General features: G+C 32.9%; 1 protein-coding gene across 3 annotated transcripts in view; it reads left to right on the top strand.

The window, feature by feature from the left end:
* Positions 1 to 21,881, top strand: part of DENND1B (DENN domain containing 1B) — a 285,595-nt gene that overhangs the window by 176,016 nt on the left and 87,698 nt on the right. For 2 of the 3 annotated variants that reach the window (XM_059413042.1, XM_059413040.1), the window contains 2 exons: positions 2,993 to 3,094; positions 14,997 to 15,122. In XM_059413042.1, coding sequence (XP_059269025.1) covers positions 2,993 to 3,094; positions 14,997 to 15,122 — 228 coding nt within the window. The remainder of the gene's footprint in view (positions 1 to 2,992; positions 3,095 to 14,996; positions 15,123 to 21,881) is intronic. The other variant, XM_059413041.1, reaches the window with a different exon arrangement.

Here is a 21,881-nt window from a genome sequence, read left to right as displayed (position 1 = left end):
TCAGAAAGTGGTTGATTTTCTGTTTCCAGAATTGCTGTTCTTCTTCTCTTCGATCTGCCGATGGATTTTCAGGTGTTTGCAATCTTTAGATAAGCTATCTAGCTGATCTCCGGCTAGCTGAAGCAGTCTCAGCTTGCTACTTCTCCGCCATCTTGACTCCTCCCCCCTGCAATTCCATTCTTATTTAATCATTTCATTAATGGCACATTTTAGAAAATCTTTTGTGCTTTCTTATTTTATATTAATGGTATTATAATTAAAATATGGGTATATCTATTTAGATATATTATATGTGAGACTGAACTTAGTAATTTTTTACATTTTGCTTGGCTGCATTTACAACAGATTTTTTTTTTACGAATAATCAAAATATTCCATATTCTCTCTCTTGGTCAATACAGTTTCAACATAACAGCTTTACAAAGACTTCTAGATATAAGTGTTCAAAGATGTGAAACTAATATCCATTCAAATCTTTCTTTTAATTATTTTTATGTAATCATGAGTGAAAGATGGCTAGACATTTCTTTTTAAAATGTAAATTTGCTTCAAAATAAAGGATAAGGACATTTTGTTCTCCCTGAAAAGTAGACTTTAGGGATGAACTCAAAGGCCTTTAAATTATGAGAAATAAGTTAGTGGGTTGTATTATGTGTTTTAAAATACAGAAGAAATTCTAACTAAAATGTTGGCTCAGCTTTATAAGAACATGGGACTACTGCCACTCATAGTAACATAGTGCATGATTCACACATGTTGCACATTCATAGTCACATTGCCCAGATGCATTCTTATAGAGAGAGGATGTGGGAGAAAAACCCACTACTTTAATACCTTACTGCTTTCTTTCATAAGACTTTTGGTCTCTGTCCTGATATTATTTTTTTATTTTTAAAGAAAAAAGCAAGTTCTCCTTTTTCTTACTCTTTCCCAATCCAAGTAAGCTGATGAATTTTATGAACTATTAAAATATGAGACAGAGAAAGTGGTACCACTTTATATACTATATAACCTTTTACTCCTGTTTAGAAAATAGTTAAAGCCTGACTTGGAAGGAAACGTAGACAAAATACTGACATTAATCCAAATTTTTAAAAAAATTTTAAATTATATACTATATTTCACTTGTTGCTGCTTATATAGAATCATTCTCATTTTAGTGAGTCTCATTGTATTGATTTATTGAAATTAGTACATTTTCCATTCTTACCAAATGGTCCCTTGAACAGAATTTAATATTCAGCTTTTATCAGACTTTTTTAAACTAAGTGCAACTTTGGAAAAAAGTGTACATTTCATGTTAATACTAATCTTATTTTTCAGAGTTTAGCATTTGTGTCATCACAAAACATTTAGGCATCACATAACCATCTTTCCAGGCTATTTAGAGGAACTCATTTCGTCCTTTAATAAGTGGGTTTCTGGATTATCTTTATAGTTTCTGTTAAAAGGGACAATTTAGAATTGAAGGTGGAAATCAAAATTATGACACACCTTTCCCACTCGTATGCCACAATTATAAGTGTATTTTTGTATCTGAAATAGGTTATTTTTGTATTTATGCTGTAGTTAACTGAGATAACTACATATGTATGTGAGCCTTTTTTGTGTATGTGTATACATATGCAAAGAAAAGAGGATAAGTTTATTTATAAAATGTTTTGTAAATAGTGTCACAATTGTACATGATAGTCTCTTAACTTCTAAGAAACAGCCATCCCGACTCTTACTTTAGAGTACTTACAATGTCTTTTATAAGATGGATTTTTAAAATGATGTGTTCCTTTGAGAATTCATATTCTACACAAACACTATGGCTTTCTTAACCCATACAAATTCCCTACTCTAGACCACCATTTCCCTAGCAAACTTAACATTCTGCCTAAAATGCAGAGATTGGAAGTTCTAAATGGATCAAGGAAATTTGGTTCCTGAACAACTTAAAAAAATTGGTTTGACCAATTTAAAATTCAAGGTATTTAATAATTCTCAAGAATGGCTAATATTCAAGAATGTCATTTTTAAAAAAATACTATACTGAAGAAAAATACTACACTGAAATTAATTTACTTATTGCCAGTTGATCTATGCAATTATGGAATTCTGATAGATCTCATTAATGAGCACCTTATTTATTTGCATCAAAAAGTAATACTATTTGCTATAATTTAAATAAGGCAAATAGATTTATATAATTTTAATATATGTGTTAATTTAGGGAAAATAAACTTTTCTTTCTTTAAGGATGAAAAATTTGATGAAATTCTAATTTACTGTTATTAATCCACATATTGAGATAATTTGGCCATTTGATTAAAATGTCAAACAAATAAGACAAGTCAAACAATCTGATAGGCTGTGAAACTTGATCTGTTATATTAAATTCATGTGATAAATTTTACTAACAATTCCTTATTATGGCCATCTTTATCATTTTACTTATTCAACTTACAGTCCTCATTATCAGCTTATACTGAATTGATAGGGAAATACAGAGAACATGTTTATTTAAAACTTAGTTCACTTATAGAAGTCATACTTATTGGCTTATGTTAGTCCTACAATATGATTTATGCTTAAAAATAGGTATAGAAGTAGCCACAAGTTCCTGTATCAATAGGATCAAAAGTCATGTGATAAAGTTGTAAAGTTGGAGAGTTTAATGTAGCTGTGCCTATTTTGTGAGTTTTTGTTATAATATCTCTTTGGTAGTTAAATATATTCAACATCTCTAAACTAAATCAATGTGTTTAGATGACCAAGCATTCTATTTTAAAGATTTTTTTTTTACCCAATCTTTTCGAATGATTATGAACAAACTTTCTTTCTCATAAGGCAGTCATTTATATGTTCTTATAATAGAGGATTTTCCTTTTTTCTTTTCCCAAAGCTAATTATCATTAAGACAAATTTCTCTATATTTCTAAGCTCATTACAGTTTGGGAAGGAAAATATACTAAGATGTTTATTTATGATTGTGTTTTTTGAACAGAGAGTGAAAAATAAATCATTGGAGGATGTGGTTATGTTAAATGTTGACACAAACACTTTAGAATCACCATTTAATGACTTGAACAACCTACCGAGTGATGTGGTAAGTCTGAAGGCTATTTTGTGGTGTATATAGATAAAGATATAGATATAGACATAGTAATAGATATAGATAGATATGTTTTCTCCTGGACCTTTGAATTGCCAAGAGTTGTTTTCCCTAGTTTTCTATCTGAAGCAAAAGGGCTGAGTATGTGCATGGGTGTGAGAGGAATCTGTGTAGATTCTATATTTAACATTTTCTACCTTTTGGCAGTTGAGGAGATGTTGAATGGAACATCCTATTCCTATTGTAAAAGTAGGATCATAATTAAAAAGCTAGATGCATTCATTAGGCAGAGTTTCTTTAAACCTAAGTCTCTTCATCTCATCTTAATCATTATATTACAAAGTAGGCATTTCTGTCTGCCTAGTGGCATGTCTTGCAAAAGAATGAGAGAGTTTTTGAAGGCAAGGAGAAGAAGGGGGCCAATTACCGGCTTTTGCTTCCCTGCCACCTGCCAGTGCTTTTCCTTTTAATTAATGATCTGATGGCACTGGTCAATATAATAAGAAATGCTTGTACAGTTGGGGTCAGAAAATTCTGGCTTTGATCTCCCTCAACTTTCTGAAACATTTATTTGTTTTCTCTAAATTATTTCAGTTTTATTTTAATCTTTTCTATCCTGCTGAGGGCTGCAAGAATGAAAACCTACACTGTTTGTCATTTGCTTTGGCAGAGCAAAGACTGCTTACTTAGAATTCTATTTGTAAATTAAACTGCAAACCCAGTTTGTCATAAAAGACATCTGATCCTTTTGAAATGACGAAAACTGTCTTTTGTCTGTAAAGGCTGATAAATTAAGTGCCAGTTCTCTTCTGGTCTTTGATCTTGCAGAGGGTGTGTGTGTGTATGTGTGCGCGCGCGTGTGCACGCGTGCGGGTGTGTGTCTGCAGCTTATAATGGGATGTATTCTGTGTTTCATGTTAGTCACCAAAAGTGCATTTTTTTGGCCTTCGTATTCCTTAGAATAGGGCAAAAATGCAGACTAGTACTGTTTCTGTATATATATTAATGGCTACTTAAAAATATCTTTATAACATAGTTCTAAGTTAAAAATAACTCTCCTAAAAAAAATCCACTTTTTTCAGGGATAGTAAAATTTGGAAATAAAAATCCACCATCATATATATTCCTGCAATATTGCAAGTACTTTGAAATCATTACCAAGGAGTTTGAAAAAGTGAATTTAAAAATTTCAAACTCAAAAAATACAGTAATACTGGCTTTAATTGTTCTTATGGCTAGTGATAGGAAAAATGTGATTTTAAAGTTAAAATCAGATTATTTATGCCCATAAATAACCTAAAATATTTGCTGACCTTGAAGCAAATTAAATTGAACTACTTTATCTTACTGTAGTAAAATTTATGCTATGTATGAACAAATCCAAACCCAGGCCAGTAAAGAATTATATTATCTTTTTAGCTCATTATAACTAGATTGCCTCATTACAAAAATTTTGCAGAAGCTGCTAGAAATGATTAGAGTTATTCACTTAGAAATTCATCAAAGAATTCTTCATTGGATAGAAAAATAATTATGAAATAAAGTCCCAACTTTTACAAATATTGTCCTTATGTGCAATGCATTTCCTACTGTTAATGCCCTAATGAGAAAGGGTTGTTTATTGAAAAAGAAAAAAGGAAAAAAGAGGAGAAGGAAAAGACAGAAATAATTCAGTGTTTTTGTGTCATAAAAATTTTTATAGTCAGTTTCAGTGATGGTTGATTTTATTTCTTTGAGAAAAACAATCCTTAATAGTAATTCTTTCGATGGGTGATTCTTTTTTAATTGAGAAGTACTGTTTTCCCAGTAGGATGAGTTTGTTATTAAGACATTTATTTTAAGATGTGAAGAAGTTAAATAGTACTCGCAAAATGTGGAAGCCTAAAAATGTAAAATGACAGGAGGAACAATCTCCTTTATTTACACGTAAAGGTTAACGGTATATAACTGAAATTTTAAGAAATCATAATAAGGCACACTGCTAGGTGGTGTAGATATAATTATAGGTATGCTCGAAATTAAAGGCTACAGACTTACAGACAAATTTGAACAATGAATAAGTGGATACAACCCTGGGGTGGAACTAGGACCACTTGCTTAAAGTATGAGAGGTTTTAAAGTTATGATCATTTTCTAAAAATATTTTAGGTGATTGTTTGTTTAACCTCTCTCTAATAAATTTAGCTTTTTCATCAGTTTTCCAAAAGCTATCTCTTATAGTTCTGTAGGAAATCTGATAAAGTCATCGCATCATACTTTCTCTAAATATAAATGTTTTAAATGAGTTTTGTTAAAATTAACAAATGATCTTACTGAATTTTTTTGTGATTTGAATTAATAAGATACACTAGAATCCTGAAAAATTTTACTACTGGTATTGTTTGATTATTTAATAAATTAACTGATATTTAAAAGGGGTCCTTTTAAAAATCATCCACCAGAGCATTTAAATTATACTTACAGGCTAGATGACTTTCTATGCATGTGTACTCTATTACTGTGTCAGCTTGACCAGTGGTCTTGGCTGTTCAAAGGTCAGTGGTCACAGTTGTCCTGAATTACTAGTTCTTTTTTCCTGTGGACCCTCTGCTGTGTTGCATGCTGTAATCTTCTTAATGGCTTCATTCCAATATTCACACATAATATTTTAGATTTATTGACTGTTAGAAATACTACCATGCCAGTAGCAGTTCCGCTACTCTTAAGGTATTTAAAATTGGAAAAATAAATCAGGGCAAGGCATTCAGGAATCCTTTGTTTTCCTTAAGGGAAGGGAAAAAACTCTCTTCCTGTCTTCTGACAAGAACACTTGCTTTTTGATTTCATCATTTCACTATAGATTTGGATCATTAAAAGAAAAAAAAATTTATTGAGAGTGATTTTAACGATATTAATTATTACATGGACTATCTTTTAAAAGCAGTAGATCCATTGAAATGTTCTTTTGTAGTTTTCTGTCTTCATGCACTGTGATTTTATTTCTTAGTGGCTATGTCAAATATGGATATGCTCAAACATGTAGGTAGGTTGTTTTTATATAAAAAAATAAATTTTAGGGCTATGTAACAATATCAGTTCAGTTTAGTATTACTGTTGTATGTTTTTAAGTGTGGGGAAATTGAAACAGTTGAATTAAATACAACATTTGAAATTTCAAGTGAGTGCATTTTAATCTAAGATAATGTACTATTGACACCTCCTCATTCCAAATATATATACAAATTTAGTTTTCGATTATATAATAATTTAAAATGTTCTATTTCTAAGGTGCTACTGCTTATTTTAATTTTTATCATCATTAACATTTTTAAAAAGAATTTGGAGAATTGTTAACTGTTTCAAAAATAAATAGGATAATTCACTTGTTAGAAAATTAAGCTAATTAGAATTATAATGAGATTTAGGAAATCTCTTCATGAGAAAATGAAGTTGGAACAATTATAAACTAATTCTCATAGATGAAAGCAGGTTAGAATTGACATCTGAAAAAGTTACATGCATTAAAATATCCATTACCAGGAAAGTGAATTTTGGCCTGTGTTGCTTAACAGTCTTTAAATAAGTTTAGCTCATTAGATTGTAAGAAAATAATATACTCTCAGGCTAATATACTTACTCCTATTTTAGATAAGAAGATGAAGACACAGAAAGTATACTGTTAATGGTATTTCTAGAACTTTAGTTCATATAGGATAATCCTATCATACTTATGCCCCAAACTCTAGATCATGGTCCCTCTCATATAAACATGATATACAGTGTAATGAGTAACTGTTTTAGAATTTAATATAGAAGTTTACTCTCTATTCTAATCTTGCTGAAGAAATATCAGTAGATCCGTTTGATTTAGATTAGGATTGTTAATACTTTTAAAAACTTATTTACATCTTATGTAACACACTATTGGAAAATGATTATTTTTATTTTCTGTTATGAGGTTATGAACATAGTACAGTTAAGGTTGTGCAATTCACTATATGCCCTGGTATGTTATAGGATAGGTACATTTAGTAGAAACCATATTTGATTACTAAAATATTGAAAATACTTTATTATAAAATGGGGTTCTCTAAAATATTTTGCATCTTTTAGTGATATTATAATGTATCACATGAAGGAAAGGTTAATTGTTTTATTGTGCAGTGAAAAGCAAAGACACCAATTGCTCCGAATCACCACAAATCATTAAATTAAAAGCCTGAAGACCTGGAGAAAAGCCCCAAAACACTGACTTTAAGTAAAAATGTAAGATAACTGCATTCAAGTGAGCTAATTAATTTTGGAATAAGTTTGGAAAAGAGTTGGCTATTTCAGAGAATTTTCTTAAATCAGCTTTATAAAAAATGAAAGTATGTAAACAAATTTAACTCTTGCAACTGTGCGTAGAGTTAATAGATATGTTTAAATCTTGTATATTTCCTCCAACCTAACATGAAGGTTTAATATGTTAAATTGTCATATGTTATAAAGAAAAAAAAGGACCCCAGAGAATATTATATTAGTTCCAGGTTTGCCACAGCTCTGCTAGTATCCTTATCATATTTACCAGTAAATAAAGTCCCCAGCAAATTTTTGGAGTGGCCAGGTTAGAAAGATAAACTGAATTCATTCAAGTTCTAGAGTAATTTAGAGGACTTTTTTGTTGGGGGGGGGGGTGGCTTGTGGTCAATAGAGTAGACTTTAGGAGACAAATACTGCTTTCAGTTTTCCCCTGGAGAAATGCAGTCCTGCTCTCTCCTCCATCTCCTGCTGTCAGAATTCAGGCACCTAGATGTACAGGGCTTTGTAAACAGTAGTCATTCAGTAAGTGATGGCTGAAGGGAAACGTAATTGCGTTTCTTTTGTCTTTTGTAATAGAAGTTGCTTTTAAAGTCCCTGTTTAGAGTTATTTCTTAGAACATTTTATAAGGATATTTTCATCTTTTATAGTAATAAAAAGAAGAAACCTGGATGCATGTTTATCATATACTTTTTTGGTTGTGAGTGGAACTTATTTCCTCTCTCTGGAGAGGGAGACCGTGTTGTGATGCCCATCATTGTGCTTCTGCACAGGACTTTGGGTGTCTGTGGAAACTCAATATTCTTTTAAATATATTCAGAGACATGATTGTTTATAACAGGTGTTTTGTTGTTGTTTGTAAGTAAACTATAGATTTTGCTATTTTTGTACCTTTTTCTTTTTTTAAATCTAAACTTTAAATATAAAAGCAAAACAAAACAAAACAAAAACCCAAATGTTAAAACCTTAATTAACTGGGCTTCCAAAATTTTAAAAGGTCTTTGTTATTTACTCCCAACTGAGTAAGAGAATCTATCCCTCCTACTGCAGTGAACAGACTTTAGCAGTTCACTTCTTTATGTCTCTGTACTTTTGCCATTTTACAGTTGATTTATAGTTTGTTACTTACAGTGATTTTAAGTACTCATGAAGTTCCTTGGCTTTCTCATAGGTTTTCATTTCCAACTAAATTACCTAGCCTTTCTCCGAATGTCTTTTTTTTTCTTTTTCCCCTGTAACATCTTAATGGGATGCTTCTCTCTCTTCTTACTGCTAATACATACTTACATATATAAATATATACTTAAATGTGAAGACCCTGATTTGGGCTTTAAAGATAATTTCCAATTTGTTTCTAGTCCTTTAAGTTCTTGGCTTTTCCACATTCAAGAGAGTTTTTTGTATGCATGATACTGTGTGCACTGTCACAACAGTGGTTTCCAAATATTGCTGATATCATAATAACTTCATGAACTTTTCAATGAATTATGTTCCTGGGCCCCATCATAGATATTCTGATCCATTGAACTAGAGAAATTAATGTAGAAGTGTGATAGGTTGCTTATTTACTTATTTATTAATTCATTCAGTCATTCATTTGATTATTTATCAAGCACCTATTATAATGCCTGTATTATGCTAGGAGCTGAGTGAACAGGAGGTCATAATATACTGCTCTCATGGAACTCACATTCCATTCATCTGAACCTAACCACATGGTCATACCAAGCCATGAGGCATGTTGGAAAATAGCTGGGTCAACATAAGGAGGTTGAGTAAGCTAGTTAAAACTTAGGATTTCTTTTACCAAAGAGAGGGAGAGTGAATGTTAGCAGACCAGTAGTCATATTGCCATAACTAAGCTGAAATGAAAATGATTTTAGCCAAACTGAGATGTCATTCTTATCAGTCGAAATCCTCAGATTAGCCATTTGTGGTGCAGCTGAGCTCAATGTGTCAAAATACCTGTTCCAGAATTGGCCTGAATGATAAGTGTGAGTAAGCTGTGCAAAGTGAGAGGAGTAGGAATAGCATGTACAAAGATTCTACTGTGGGGAAGTGGTTGGCAAGTTCAAGAAATGGAAAGTCTTGTAGAGTTGTAGCAAAATGAACAAGAGAGAGAGTTATGTAAAATGAGGTTGTAGAGATAGGTGGTGCCATCAAAAAAGATCTGTAGTTCTTGTTAGGGACATTTGGACTTTATTGGAAATTTATTGGAGATATTTAGCCAAGAGATAATGTGATCTACTTTGAATTCTAAAAAATATCATCTTGGGGTCTAGGTCCTGAAGTTTTCTCAGTATAAGGAATGAAGCAGGAAGATCCACTGAAATGGTTGAGACCATTTGCAGTAGTCTAGGTAGAGATGCTAGTTGCTCGAACTTGATAGTCGCAGATGTAGAGAAAAGTGGATAGATTTGAATCTCCATCAGAGGACTAACTGACAGTGCTTGGTGATATGTTACATATGGGAGATGAAAAAGGGTCAGGTGTTGAGGAAGCCCTGCAAGATATCTTTTTGAGTAACTGGATGAATGGAAGTGACGTTGATTGTGGAGATGCTGGCCCATCATTGGGCTTGTGGAGGAGCAATTGGATTGTCTTCTTTTTATAATGGCCTTTGAAAGGAAAATAGTTAGAACTGACCCTATGTTAATTAAGTTTTGATAGGTAATTTAAGCATAAAAGAGACCAGGGTAATGATACCCTTCACAGATATATCCTGTGCTTTTCATTTAAAATGGTTACTGTTTTAATCCTTAAGTAGAATCTCACTAAAAAATTACATTAAGAGGATAGGGTATTGGGGCGCCTGGCTGGCTCAGTGGGTTAAAGCCTCTGCCTTTGGCTCAGGTCTTGATCTCAGGGTCCTGGGATTGAGGCCCTCGTCGGGCTCTCTGCTCAGCAGGGAGCCTCTTCTCTTCCTCTCTCTCTGCCTGCCTCTCTGCCTACTTGTGATCTCTGTCTGTCAAATAAATAAATAAAATCTTAAAAAAAAAAAAGAGGATAGAGTATTAATTTTGTTTCTAAAAAACCCTGGACATTAGAAGGATTAAAGAAATGTAGGGATTTTTCATGTGGTGACCATAAGATGTTTCAAGGGAGAATACAACTTTTTATCTTTGTAACTTTTTTCCAAAGCAGGTAAGTTGAAGCTCTAACTTTTCTAAATGGATGTGGATTCTTTAGTACAGTGTAGTTCACAAAAGGAGGTATTTAAAAACATCAGAGGGGTGTTTTAGTGTTGTGTAGTTTATCTAAATATTATTTCTGGACATTTATTTTTACTTTCTGCTCTTTACCCTGATGTTTATCTTTGTGATCCTAAAGAGCAAAATTAAAATTTCTGGGTATAAGGGTTAATTTATGTTTCCTGAAAAGACACATTTTAAAGTCAAGAGAAAAATCTGTCACTTCTCTGAAAAACTCAGCTCCTTTAATGTGCTCTCCCTTCCTAACTCCCGGTTGGCATAATTACTTCATTACTCAGACTGTGTGCACGTGTCTTGCACTCTTTTAATTTATACCTGTTTGTTATGTTTACTCATGTAATTCCCTACTTTTATTCATAGTCACTTTAGTGTTAAGAGGGTAAAAATGGAGAATTGTTGGTAATATTCATGTTGCAGTGAACTCCCGCTGTGTTCAACCCAGGTTATAATTCCTCCCGTGGATGGCTGCTTGGAAGCCTGAATTCTCACTGTATGAAAGGAATTTAAACATTTGATAAGAGCCATGGAATGATATTTATTTCTGAAGTTCTTTTCACTGTTTAACTTTATTTTTTAGTCTAGTATACTTTATTAGACTTAGAAAGACAATTTATTCACAGATTAAATAATAAAATCAGATATCAGTTTTGAAGTAGTCTTTAGCCATTGGAGTTTGAGGCTTGCTTACTTTCGTAAGAATTTTCAGTGTTTCATAATGGGATTGTGTGATGAGAGCCAGGTGACTCAAGTTCCAAAGGCTCTTCTGAGTTCAGGGTTACATGTGAATATAAACTTGATGATTTGTGGGGAAAATGTGCATTTATTTCATAATTAAATTTAGAAGTTTGGAAATTAAAGCAGAAATGCCATTTCCCAGATGAAATATTGAAAAAGTACAGAGGAGACATCACCATTTTTATAGATAAAAACTGCTAAAAGCTAATTAGCACTGCAGAGGGCATTGGTAACTGGTGATAATTTACTCCAATGATCTAAAGGACAGAAACAGCAAGGTTAACACAGTCACTTTGTTTTAGAGTCATATCTTTCTGTCTAAAACGGATTTTTTAATAAGATTTTATTTATTTTTTTGACAGAGATCACAAGTAGGCAGAGAGGCAGGCAGAGAGAGAGAGAGGAGAAAGCAGGCTCCCTGCTGAGCAGAGAGCCCAATGTGAGGCTTGATCCCAGGACCTTGAGATCATGGCCTGAGCCGAAGGCAGAGGCTTTAACCCACTGAGCCATCCAGGTGCCCCTAAAACTGATTTTTTAAAATTCTATTTCATTCTTACAAACTATTTTTGAGCATTCATTTGTGCATCCAAGAAACAGTTAACTCACCTGCCCTCTTGGTCTCTGAAAAATAGGAACAACTTCAGATCTACTTACTGACAGTCAAAGCCCTCCTAGAGTAGGTCAAGGAAAACCTTTTCGAGCAGTTTGTGAAGGTTGAAGTAATGTAGATATAAGCAGAGTAACAATGTAACTGTATTTCTTACCAGGCAATGTTTTAGTCTTACATCTCACATTGGATAGTATGCTCATGTAGAAAAGTACTATTCAGTGGAAATATGAGCCACATATACAATTTTAAATTTTCTGGTAACCATGTTGAAAGTAAAATAATGGGTGAAATTAATTTTAATATATTTTGTTTAACCAAATGTTCAAAAATACTGTTTTGTTATGAAATCAATATAAAATTTATTAATGAGTTGTTTTACTTTTGGGGGGTAGTAAGTCTTCAAAATCCAGTGTATATTTTACACTTAAAGCAAATCCCCATTTGGATTAGTCACATTTCAAGTGGCTACTGTATTGGACCACCGAGTTCTAGAACAAGTGTTTTCTGAGGGATCCCAGGAACTACCTTGAATTTTGGAGGTGAAGGCCCCATATTTACAGTTTGGCTAGGAAGGGCTTGTGGCAAAATGATTAAGATCCTAGCTAGCTTAAAAAGTACTGAATTCAGCATCTAAAACCTTGGGTTAAAGAAGGCTAAGGCATGGTTTGACTTGCCTGCATTCACTCTAAGTGTGTATTATGATTGTCCTAAGAATACTTAGTTTGTGGAGAGCTGAACTGTCAATTTCATGTTTTATAGAAAAGTACACTTTGAAGAATTTTCTTTTGCTAAGATGTAAGTAAGGCATGACATTTTAAATTTTTTAATTTTCAAAAGTAAATTAAAAATAATGAAACCATTTACTTTTTATAATACATGGAAAGACATATTTCTTCCATCATAAGCCTTTTTTGAGGGGGGCAGTTATTAAATACATGTATTGATATTCACTTCCATTGTTTTTCACTAAAGGCAGTTGAAGCTTAAAAAATAACATTATTACAAACTTTAAAATAAAAGACAAGTCATAAGACTTTGATTTTGTATCATTTAGCTACATTGTTTGAATATGTAGGTTGCCTTAAAATGTGCATTTATTGAGTTTAGATTTTAATAATAAAAACTTCCTCTTAAATGAATCGTGATTTATGCACTTTGTGGGCTAAATGAATTAGACTCCAAACTTTTATCTGAATCTATGGAGCTTGGATATAAATTGAAAAGATCACAGCTATGGGGAGAAGACCTATACTGCAAAGGCCTTTCTGCATAGATTATAAACATCATAACTCAATAATTTTTTCAAAACTGTGGTTATAATTGGACCCAATGGGGGTCTCTTTCTTTGATCAGATCACAGTAACTGTGACTTTACACTGGAAAATGTCACTACTGTGAAGGTTTATCACCTGTAGAGCTGGTCTTTCCTCTGATGCTGTGTTCATTTCTCATTAGCATTATTCAAAGTTTAGTTGTTAATTAGGTTGACACTTCAATTACAATCATCATCTACAGGAGTAGTCAGGGCTGCTTGCATAAAGAAATTTTTAAAAATACCCTTCCTTGGGTATATGTGTAAAGGAGAAATGACATTATTTTATTTTGTTATCTGGTGGTTTCATAAGGTTCAGAATATGCTCTGTAAGGGAGCAATCCAACCACAATTTCTCCCAGCGGTTTTGTTTTCTTGAAAAAAAAAAAAAGGGTTTTTATGTGACTTCATGTTCCCATGTAAAGCATCAATGAGGAATGATAAGAGCACCAATATTTTTAAAGTGTAGACAGTGTAGTTTTCTATAACGCATGAAAGGAATTGGTCAGGTGAATTAAATGATAGGAACGTATCACATCATTTCCCTTTTAAAAAATTAGAGTATGTGTCAGGATTGTGATTATACCTACAGAATACTCATCTAAGTAAGGGTCGTTCATAAATAGTAACCATTCTATAAGATACTTGCAATGTTTGGAAATTTATCGTCTTCTTATTTCATAATACTCTTCTTAGTGGGCTATTTAGCATATGCTAGCTCATTTTGGCATTTCTTTTTTGTTTTAATACCCTAAAAATGATTATTATGTAGAATTATAGCCAGTCAAGTTTTTAAATAGTCCAAGAAAGTAGAAATCAAAATATGCTTGTTTCTCTCTATGAATTATTGGTTAAATAAACCGGAACTTGAAGGACAGAAATGTATGAAAAATGATAACAAATTTGGATGCCTTGAGAAATTATGCAAACTCCTGAGAAATAAATATTTCTTTGATTTAAAAATATTAATCTGATTACTGGTTCATAAAGCGATGACATTGAACTCAAACCCAGCACATTGTGGTGGGGGAAAAACTGGACAGAACTGGGTTGAAATTTCAGTCTTGCCATGCAGTAGCTGTATAGGGAGGGCAAACTGATTCACATCTTTAAGCGCCTGTTTCTTCATTCATAAATAGCAATACAAATGTCTTTCTTAGAAGGCTGTGAAAACTGAGACTCTGTATAACATGTGCATAACGTGATTCTCTACTCATGGTAGGTTCTCAATCACTTTAACTTCTCCCCCCTCTTTTTGTCTAATAATGGTGAAAACTATTCAACAAACGAGTAGAAAATTGGATATGCAAATGAGACTTCCAAAAATAAAATTAAATGGTAAGTGATCCTGGAGGACCTGTAACAAATAACCTTACATGGCAGAAATGAACGATTCCTACCGGCTTCTTCTCAAAACAAGTAGACACATGTTGTAATTGCTAAAAATCTGCAGAAAAGTGGCTCACAGGCAGTTTACCGTAAAATAATTAAAGCTTATTTATGTCAAGAGGCCTTGGGAAAAAAAGAGAGCATAAACCAATTTGCATTAGCACGTTACTATCGGCTCCTGCTTTCGTTTCAATTAACAGACCAGCAGGTGCTCTCTGCAGTTAAAAAGATAAGCTATCAGGGAGGAGGATGAGTTTTTGGCTGACCTGCAGACACTGTGGTTTGCCTGCTGATTGGGTTCGTACCTCGCTGTACCAATTTCTGAGGTGTTAATTTAACTGTTCCTCTCTGTCATGCAGGTCTCGGCCCTGAAAAATAAACTGAAGAAGCAGTCTACAGCTACGGGTGATGGAGTAGCTAGGGCCTTTCTTAGGGCACAGGCTGCTTTGTTTGGATCCTACAGAGATGCACTGAGATACAAACCTGTAAGCGTTTTATTTCATCCCTATTTTAATTTGCTTTTTTAATGCTTCTTTAGAATGGGGCAGAGAAAAGAAACATTTTACTATCACACAAAAAGAGAAAGTGTCATAAAGGTCTTTTAAAATCCAAAATAATGTGCTTTAAGGCATTGTGCCCTGTGTCCAATTCCTTGACTTTTCAGTTTTAGTTCTTTTAGTAACCTTTAATTATTTCCCACATTCTTTGGCACATCATCTTATGTATTGTTCTAAAGTGGCTTACCTCTTAACTAATTAATGAATTGTATTAATGAGTTTTAATGTAACCACCTGACCTTAAAATCATTAAGAAATTATCTAGACAGTTGGGTTTCATAGATTAATCCATTTAGAAGTCTGTACAAAGTGGAAATTTAAAAATATAGGAGCTTGCAAATTTTGCAATGTTTGGAAATTTATCGTCATTTCATAATACTCTTCTTAGTGGGCTATTTAGCATATGCTAGCTCATTTTGGCATATGATTATTATGTAGAATTATAGCCAGTCAAGTTTTTAAATAGTCCAAGAAAGTAGAAATCAAAATATGCTTGTTTCTCTCTATGAATTATTGGTTAAATATATTAGTCTGATTTTAATGAAAATAATTACACTACCCTTCCATGACCAGCTGACTATGTTGTAATGGATAAAAAACATTGAGTTAGTAATAAGTAGTAAGACATGCTATCTAATAAGAATTCCACTGTTATTAAGCTGTGTAACCTTGACCCATTTCCTTGGTCTCTCTCTAGACTTTGATCTTCTCATTTGGAAAATGAGATTTCTTATACTTTACCTATCTACTTTTCAGAATTGTACCTATCATATCCTATCATAAACCATGAAACACTAAACATGCGTGAATGGGTTATATCCTTTCTAAACTGGCTTCTCAATTAGTAGTTCCCACCCAATAGCTCTTATGTCTCTGAGGAGTTACTGAGTTACTAGGAGTCCTTAAATGGATAGGTAGATCAGCTGCTGTCTCTAGAGAAGTACATATGTCTAATTTGCATGCTAATCTTTTTGAAATATGTGTCTGTTTTTTAAAGCTTTGTAGAAGTCATAATACTGCACATACTATACATATTGAGAAACACATGGGGGAGTCTTTAAAAATTATCGACAGTTACATGGTTTTATTTATTAAAAGACTGGAAACCAATCATCTGTACTAATAAAATTGTAAAATCAGCTGGTTGTCAAATTTTTTTTTTTTAAAACAAGTTGATTTCAAGTTTACAGTACAGGAGGTAAATGTAAAAGTACCACTTAGCTTACATTTTGCCACATTTAAGTAATTTTTAATCTTTGCAGGCTGCATTTTTCTTTTCCTTTTTAAATTTGTGAAGGACTTCAGATTTGAGGAAAGCAAATTGAAGAGAAAATTTCCTTAAATGATTTAAATTGCCAGTTGAACAGATAGGGGATTACGTTTTCAATGACTGATTTTTTTTTTCAAAGCCAGATTCCCAATTTCAGCAGGAAAATACATAATTTCATTAGAGAATATCTTTCCTGTTTATGGATCACATCTTATTATAAACTTCTTTGATAACTTATCTACCTTTTCCTTTTTATGTTTTGTGTTTTATTTTTCCCTGCTAATTCTTTCTGTAAGTTGGGGGACAGTATTCTTATTCTGTATGTTTTTATATTTCTTCTGAATCTTGAATGAAAGCTTAATCTTTAAAGTATACTAAATTCTATTAAAGTATACTAAATTTTGATACTTTCTATTTTCAAAAGAAATAGTTTTTTCAGAAAATTATTTCTTTGTTGTGTATAAAGTATATTTTGTTGTCATTTAGGCATTATCTTTGCAAATTACTCGATATTTTAATTTATTAAAAGTATACTTTTTATTTTGTGAACTCTTTTGGACATTTATATAATAGGTATATGTCTTTAATATATTTTCTGATTAATATTAAAAAAGAGCCATGTTTACAAGTTACAATTATTTCATGGTTTTGTCTCTTTTTATAAAAATATCTCGGTGGTGTCCTCTAGCTATTAGAGTACAACTGGAAAAAAAAAATCAATTAATAGCTTTAAATGAATATGACTTTAAAAAAAAAAGATTTTATTTATTTATTTGACAGAGAGAGAAATCACAAGTGGGCAGAGAGGTAAGTAGGGAGGGACGGAAGCAGGCCTCTGCTGAGCAGGGAGCCCAATGTGGGGCTCGATCCCAGGACCCTGAGTTCATGACCTGAGCCAAAGGCAGAGGCTTAACCCACTGAGCCACCCAGGAACCCCATGAATATGACTTTTTTAACTGGGTATTACTTTCCAAATTTCATGATTATTTATATATATATACATATATATATGTATATATATATATAAAAGCAAACTATTCTTATTATGTTATTTCTCTTACATTGCCAAAATTAGACCTGTCACAGAACTGTCCTTCAAGACCCTCACAATGGGCAAGCAGTCTGTCTTTACTTTTTATCCTGATTTTTGACCTCAATTCAGAGAATTCTGCTTGAGGCTCCAAAATGTCCCAAGCGTCTCAGGCTTCCAAACATTCCAAATTACTACAGTTAATGTTCTTTCTTCCTGGTAGTGCTTTTATCTTTCTTGCTTTTAATGGCCATCTAGTTCCTTTCTAATTCTTAAAACTGCAGTTTATACTGACCCTTTTTTTCTATGAATTAATTATACTCACTTTCTTTAAAACATTTCTTCTCCCTTTTTTGTATGGTTTTTACTATGGTTCTTTTATTATTTTTACTGAAATTCATAATTAGTTGCTATTAAAACAATAATTGACCTTCATGTACCCTCTGGGTATCAGGCATTAATAGACACTTTAGATAGACTATTTACCCTTTTCATGTTAAAGATGAGGAACATGATGTTCAGAGTGTAAATAACCTCTCTGAGGTTCCTGGGATACCAAACAGTGGGGCCCACACTTGAATCTCTTCTTCCGCAGTCCCCCTCTTGTTCCAGTGTGGCACAGTTCTGCTTGCTCTGGCCTCCATTACTGTATCATACTCTCCTTGAGATAAATGTCCTGAACTAGCATTTCTTCTAAATGAAGATGCATGGAAGGCATTCAGAACACACTATGGAGAGACTGAACAAATGATGCGGTCATAGGACTTTTCTCAAAAGGAGCATATGGTAGTGATGTCCCACTGTGTGTGTGGAGATATAGATAGATAGATATAAATTGGGGAAATAATTTGTTATTCATGCTGCATATTTCCATTTGTGGTTTTGTTGACCTGGGGGGTAACTGCCATTGCTCATTCTGCACCTTCCTCCTCCCTCAGTCTTCAGTGGTGTTGGTGGGGAGCCAGTGGGATGTGGGCTGTGAGGGAAAGCCCTCAGGATGATTTGAATGTCCGTTTTCAAATGCAAATACTAAATACCTATACTAAATGCTGCCAAAGAGGAACTTATGTTACAAATAAACTAGAATGTCTGAGTGACAACTCTAAAGAGGTTGTTGCTCTTCTCAGATTTCCTCACTATTACCTTCTGAATGACACACGAGCACTATTGCCTACTCTTACTTACAGAGAGAAATACACAAGTCCTCAAAGTTGTTGGAAAGTGATTTAAATAAAACAGTAGATATTTTGATTTGGGGGGATTTTAGCCAGCAGCAAGTTAGTTACTTTTTAAGAATTCAAAAATGTGAGTTCAAAATAATGTGCTACATGGATTGAAGAAACGTGGTAAGAACACAAGCTCTAGAACCAGGCTGCCTGGGTTCAGATCCTCCTGCTGCGACTCACTAGTTGAGTTTGGGCAAATGAATGTCATAGTGCTTTAGTTTCCTCTTGTGTTCTTTAAAAAAGGTAGTAATTCTTCTTGGGTTATTTAGAGAATAAAATATGTTCATAAATGTAAGTTACTTAGAACAGTGTTTGGCATATTATCAATGCTTTATATATTTGCTATTATTAAAAATGACATTTTAGAAGTACTAAGTTTGGGGAGGAAAATTCCTCTAACAAAACTAAAGTACCCTCCTCTGATTTCCCAAAAGAAAAACACTGTTATAAACATGAGAATACTTGTAGGTGATTGTATTAAATAACTAGTAAAGGGTCATCAGTTGTACGTCTGTGTATCATTTGTATCACAAGCTATTAAAAATAAAAAAGTCAATTTTTGACCAACAGCTAATGTTAACGAAATGTTTGCCCAAGTTAAAATACTGCTTAATATGTTCAAAGGCATATTCTTGGTTATCCTAAGAGCAAAGAAGTAACACTTAGATCTAGTCCTTTGAATACTTGGGGTGCTGTCATTTGTTTCAATCACTCAAGCTTTTCTGGGCAGCTCTGAGCCTTGCTGATGGATTTAAAGGTGAATTCTTTTTAAAATAAAGATTGGTTGGTAATCTAGGCCTCTGTTTGGCAGTTTGGAAGAGTTGTCCCTTTGGAATATATTTCTTCAAACATTATCAGTAAATAATGTTATATTTTGTGATTAAACTCAAACAATTTAAGCACAGGATTGGTATCCATAATTTAAGTGGACATTCACTAAATCTTTGCCTTCAAGTTTTCATTTAACAGATTTGCAGCTGTCAACTTGTTAAAGATATAAAAATCCAAGTTGAAATATACATTTGCTCACTCCTCTTGGTTTTATGGTTACTAAAACATTTTAGGTGCCCATTCATCTCATTACCCAAGCTTGAGTATAGACTTTTTGGCTTTAGAAATGGTTGTAACCAAGGAAATATTTGTTGTGTATTTGGAGTCTCATAAAATATGGTTGCTTTTGTGGCACTTTTTTCTGCTCTTTTTTTTTTTTTTTTTTTCTTTTTAACAGAGAAGGAATCTTGCTTAACTGCTTTAGCAAAAATGTAAAAATTCAGCACCACCACTATGGGATAGATAGAACTAGGGACTCTAATAGTAAGTGTTTCATGAGAATAGAGAGTGTTTTTCTTTAAATTGTGGAAAAGAAAAATACATATTTTTCACAGTGTGTATAAAACTAATACATTGCTCTATTAATCTTTTTAACTGCTCAAGTTTAGAGTTCTAGAAACAACTGTGTCTAATTTAGAAAAATCAATTTCTTTCCGTATCTTAACTTGCTGAATCACAGGCAAATGGAACATTGATAGCTATTTTTATTCAAGACAGATCTAATAACTTTAGGACAAGCTCATATAATAATATATACAGAAAGAAGATTTTGCTGTAAATAATGATTAAAGTTTATGATTTAAATATAAGGCTTTTTTTCCTCAGTAATTTTCAGCAGTAGAAAAAGCATTGTTTTCATGGTTAATAAACCCTGAGCGTAGACTTGTGGTACCTTACATAATAATAGCACTGGGATACTTGGAAGAAGAATGCTATATAATCTGGAAAATATTTTAATATTATTTTCTGTGAGAACCTGAATATATTTGACCATTCCCTTGAGAGAACTGATAACTGAGTATTTAAGAGATTTAAAAATTTAAAAATACCATCGTTATGCAGACATTTTTGCTTGTTTATATTTGTTACATAACAGTGACATTACATATTAAGCCCAAGTGTATTAGGGAACTGAATAAGTATTATGTTGATACTTTGTTTATTATATTTCACATTTTTATGCAGCATCATTCTTCATAAAACCTTAATTTTTTTCAATATGAATCCTTACTAAGTCATATATATCCTTAAAGCATTAAGATCTAATCCATGTTTTTTTTTAATTTTAATTTTTTAATTAACATATAATGTATTATTTGCCCCAGGGGTACAGGTCTACAGGTCTGTGAGTCATCAGGCTTACACACTTCACTGCACTCACCATAGCACATACCCTCCCCAATGTCCGTAACCCAACCACTCTCTCCATACCTGCCTCCCCCCGGCAACCCTCAGGGTTTTTTTTTTTTTTTATATATATATATTTTTATTTTTTATAAATAAATAATGTGTTATTAGCCCCAGGGGTACACCATAGCACATACCCTCCCCAATGTCCATAAGCCCACCACCGTCTCCCTATCCGCCTTCCCCCAGCAACCCTCAGTTTGTTTTGTGAGATTAAGAGTCTCTTATGGCTTGCCTCCCTCCAGATCCCATTTTGTTTCATTTTTTTCTTTTCCTACCTCCCAACCCCCCCACATTGCATCTCCACTTCCTCATATCAGGGAGATCATATGATAGTTCTCTTTCTCCAATTGACTTACTTCGCTAAGCATAATACCCTCTATTCCATCCACGTTGTCGCAAATGGCAAGATCTAGTCCATGTTTAAGTATGTTCTTGTTCTTGCAAAGTTTCCTTCTCCAGAAGACAATATAGAACTTGAAAGATATCCATCCTTAAAAACACACTAAACAAAAATACTGATTTGATGATAATCACTTTGAGACTGAACATAATAGTAGGGTAGGAAAAACAACACTATCTCCTCCATATCTTTCTTGTGTCTTAATTATCCTATAAAAATAATTCAAATTATTAACCAGTGGATATTTACTGAACACTCAGAATACAAATACTATGTTGAGTATTACAATAAAAAGTGCAGAGATATATAAGGATATAGTCCCAGACCTTAAAAATGCACAGGTGAGATCTATAAAAATAACTTTTAATACAACTTAGAAAATAAATGCTAAAAGAAAGTTATACTCTGGATTTTCAGAGGAGGGAGAATTTACTTATTTATGTTAAATATGGAATCTGAGACTTTGTGAGGTAAATGATCTATTCCATAAGGGCCAAATTTATGCCGCTGGAGGGCATTT

Source organism: Mustela nigripes, chromosome 10, assembly GCF_022355385.1.
Source record: "Mustela nigripes isolate SB6536 chromosome 10, MUSNIG.SB6536, whole genome shotgun sequence".
NCBI lineage: Eukaryota > Metazoa > Chordata > Mammalia > Carnivora > Mustelidae > Mustela > Mustela nigripes.
Note: the sequence above shows the minus strand (reverse complement) of the source record. Positions and strands in the feature narration are given on the sequence as shown.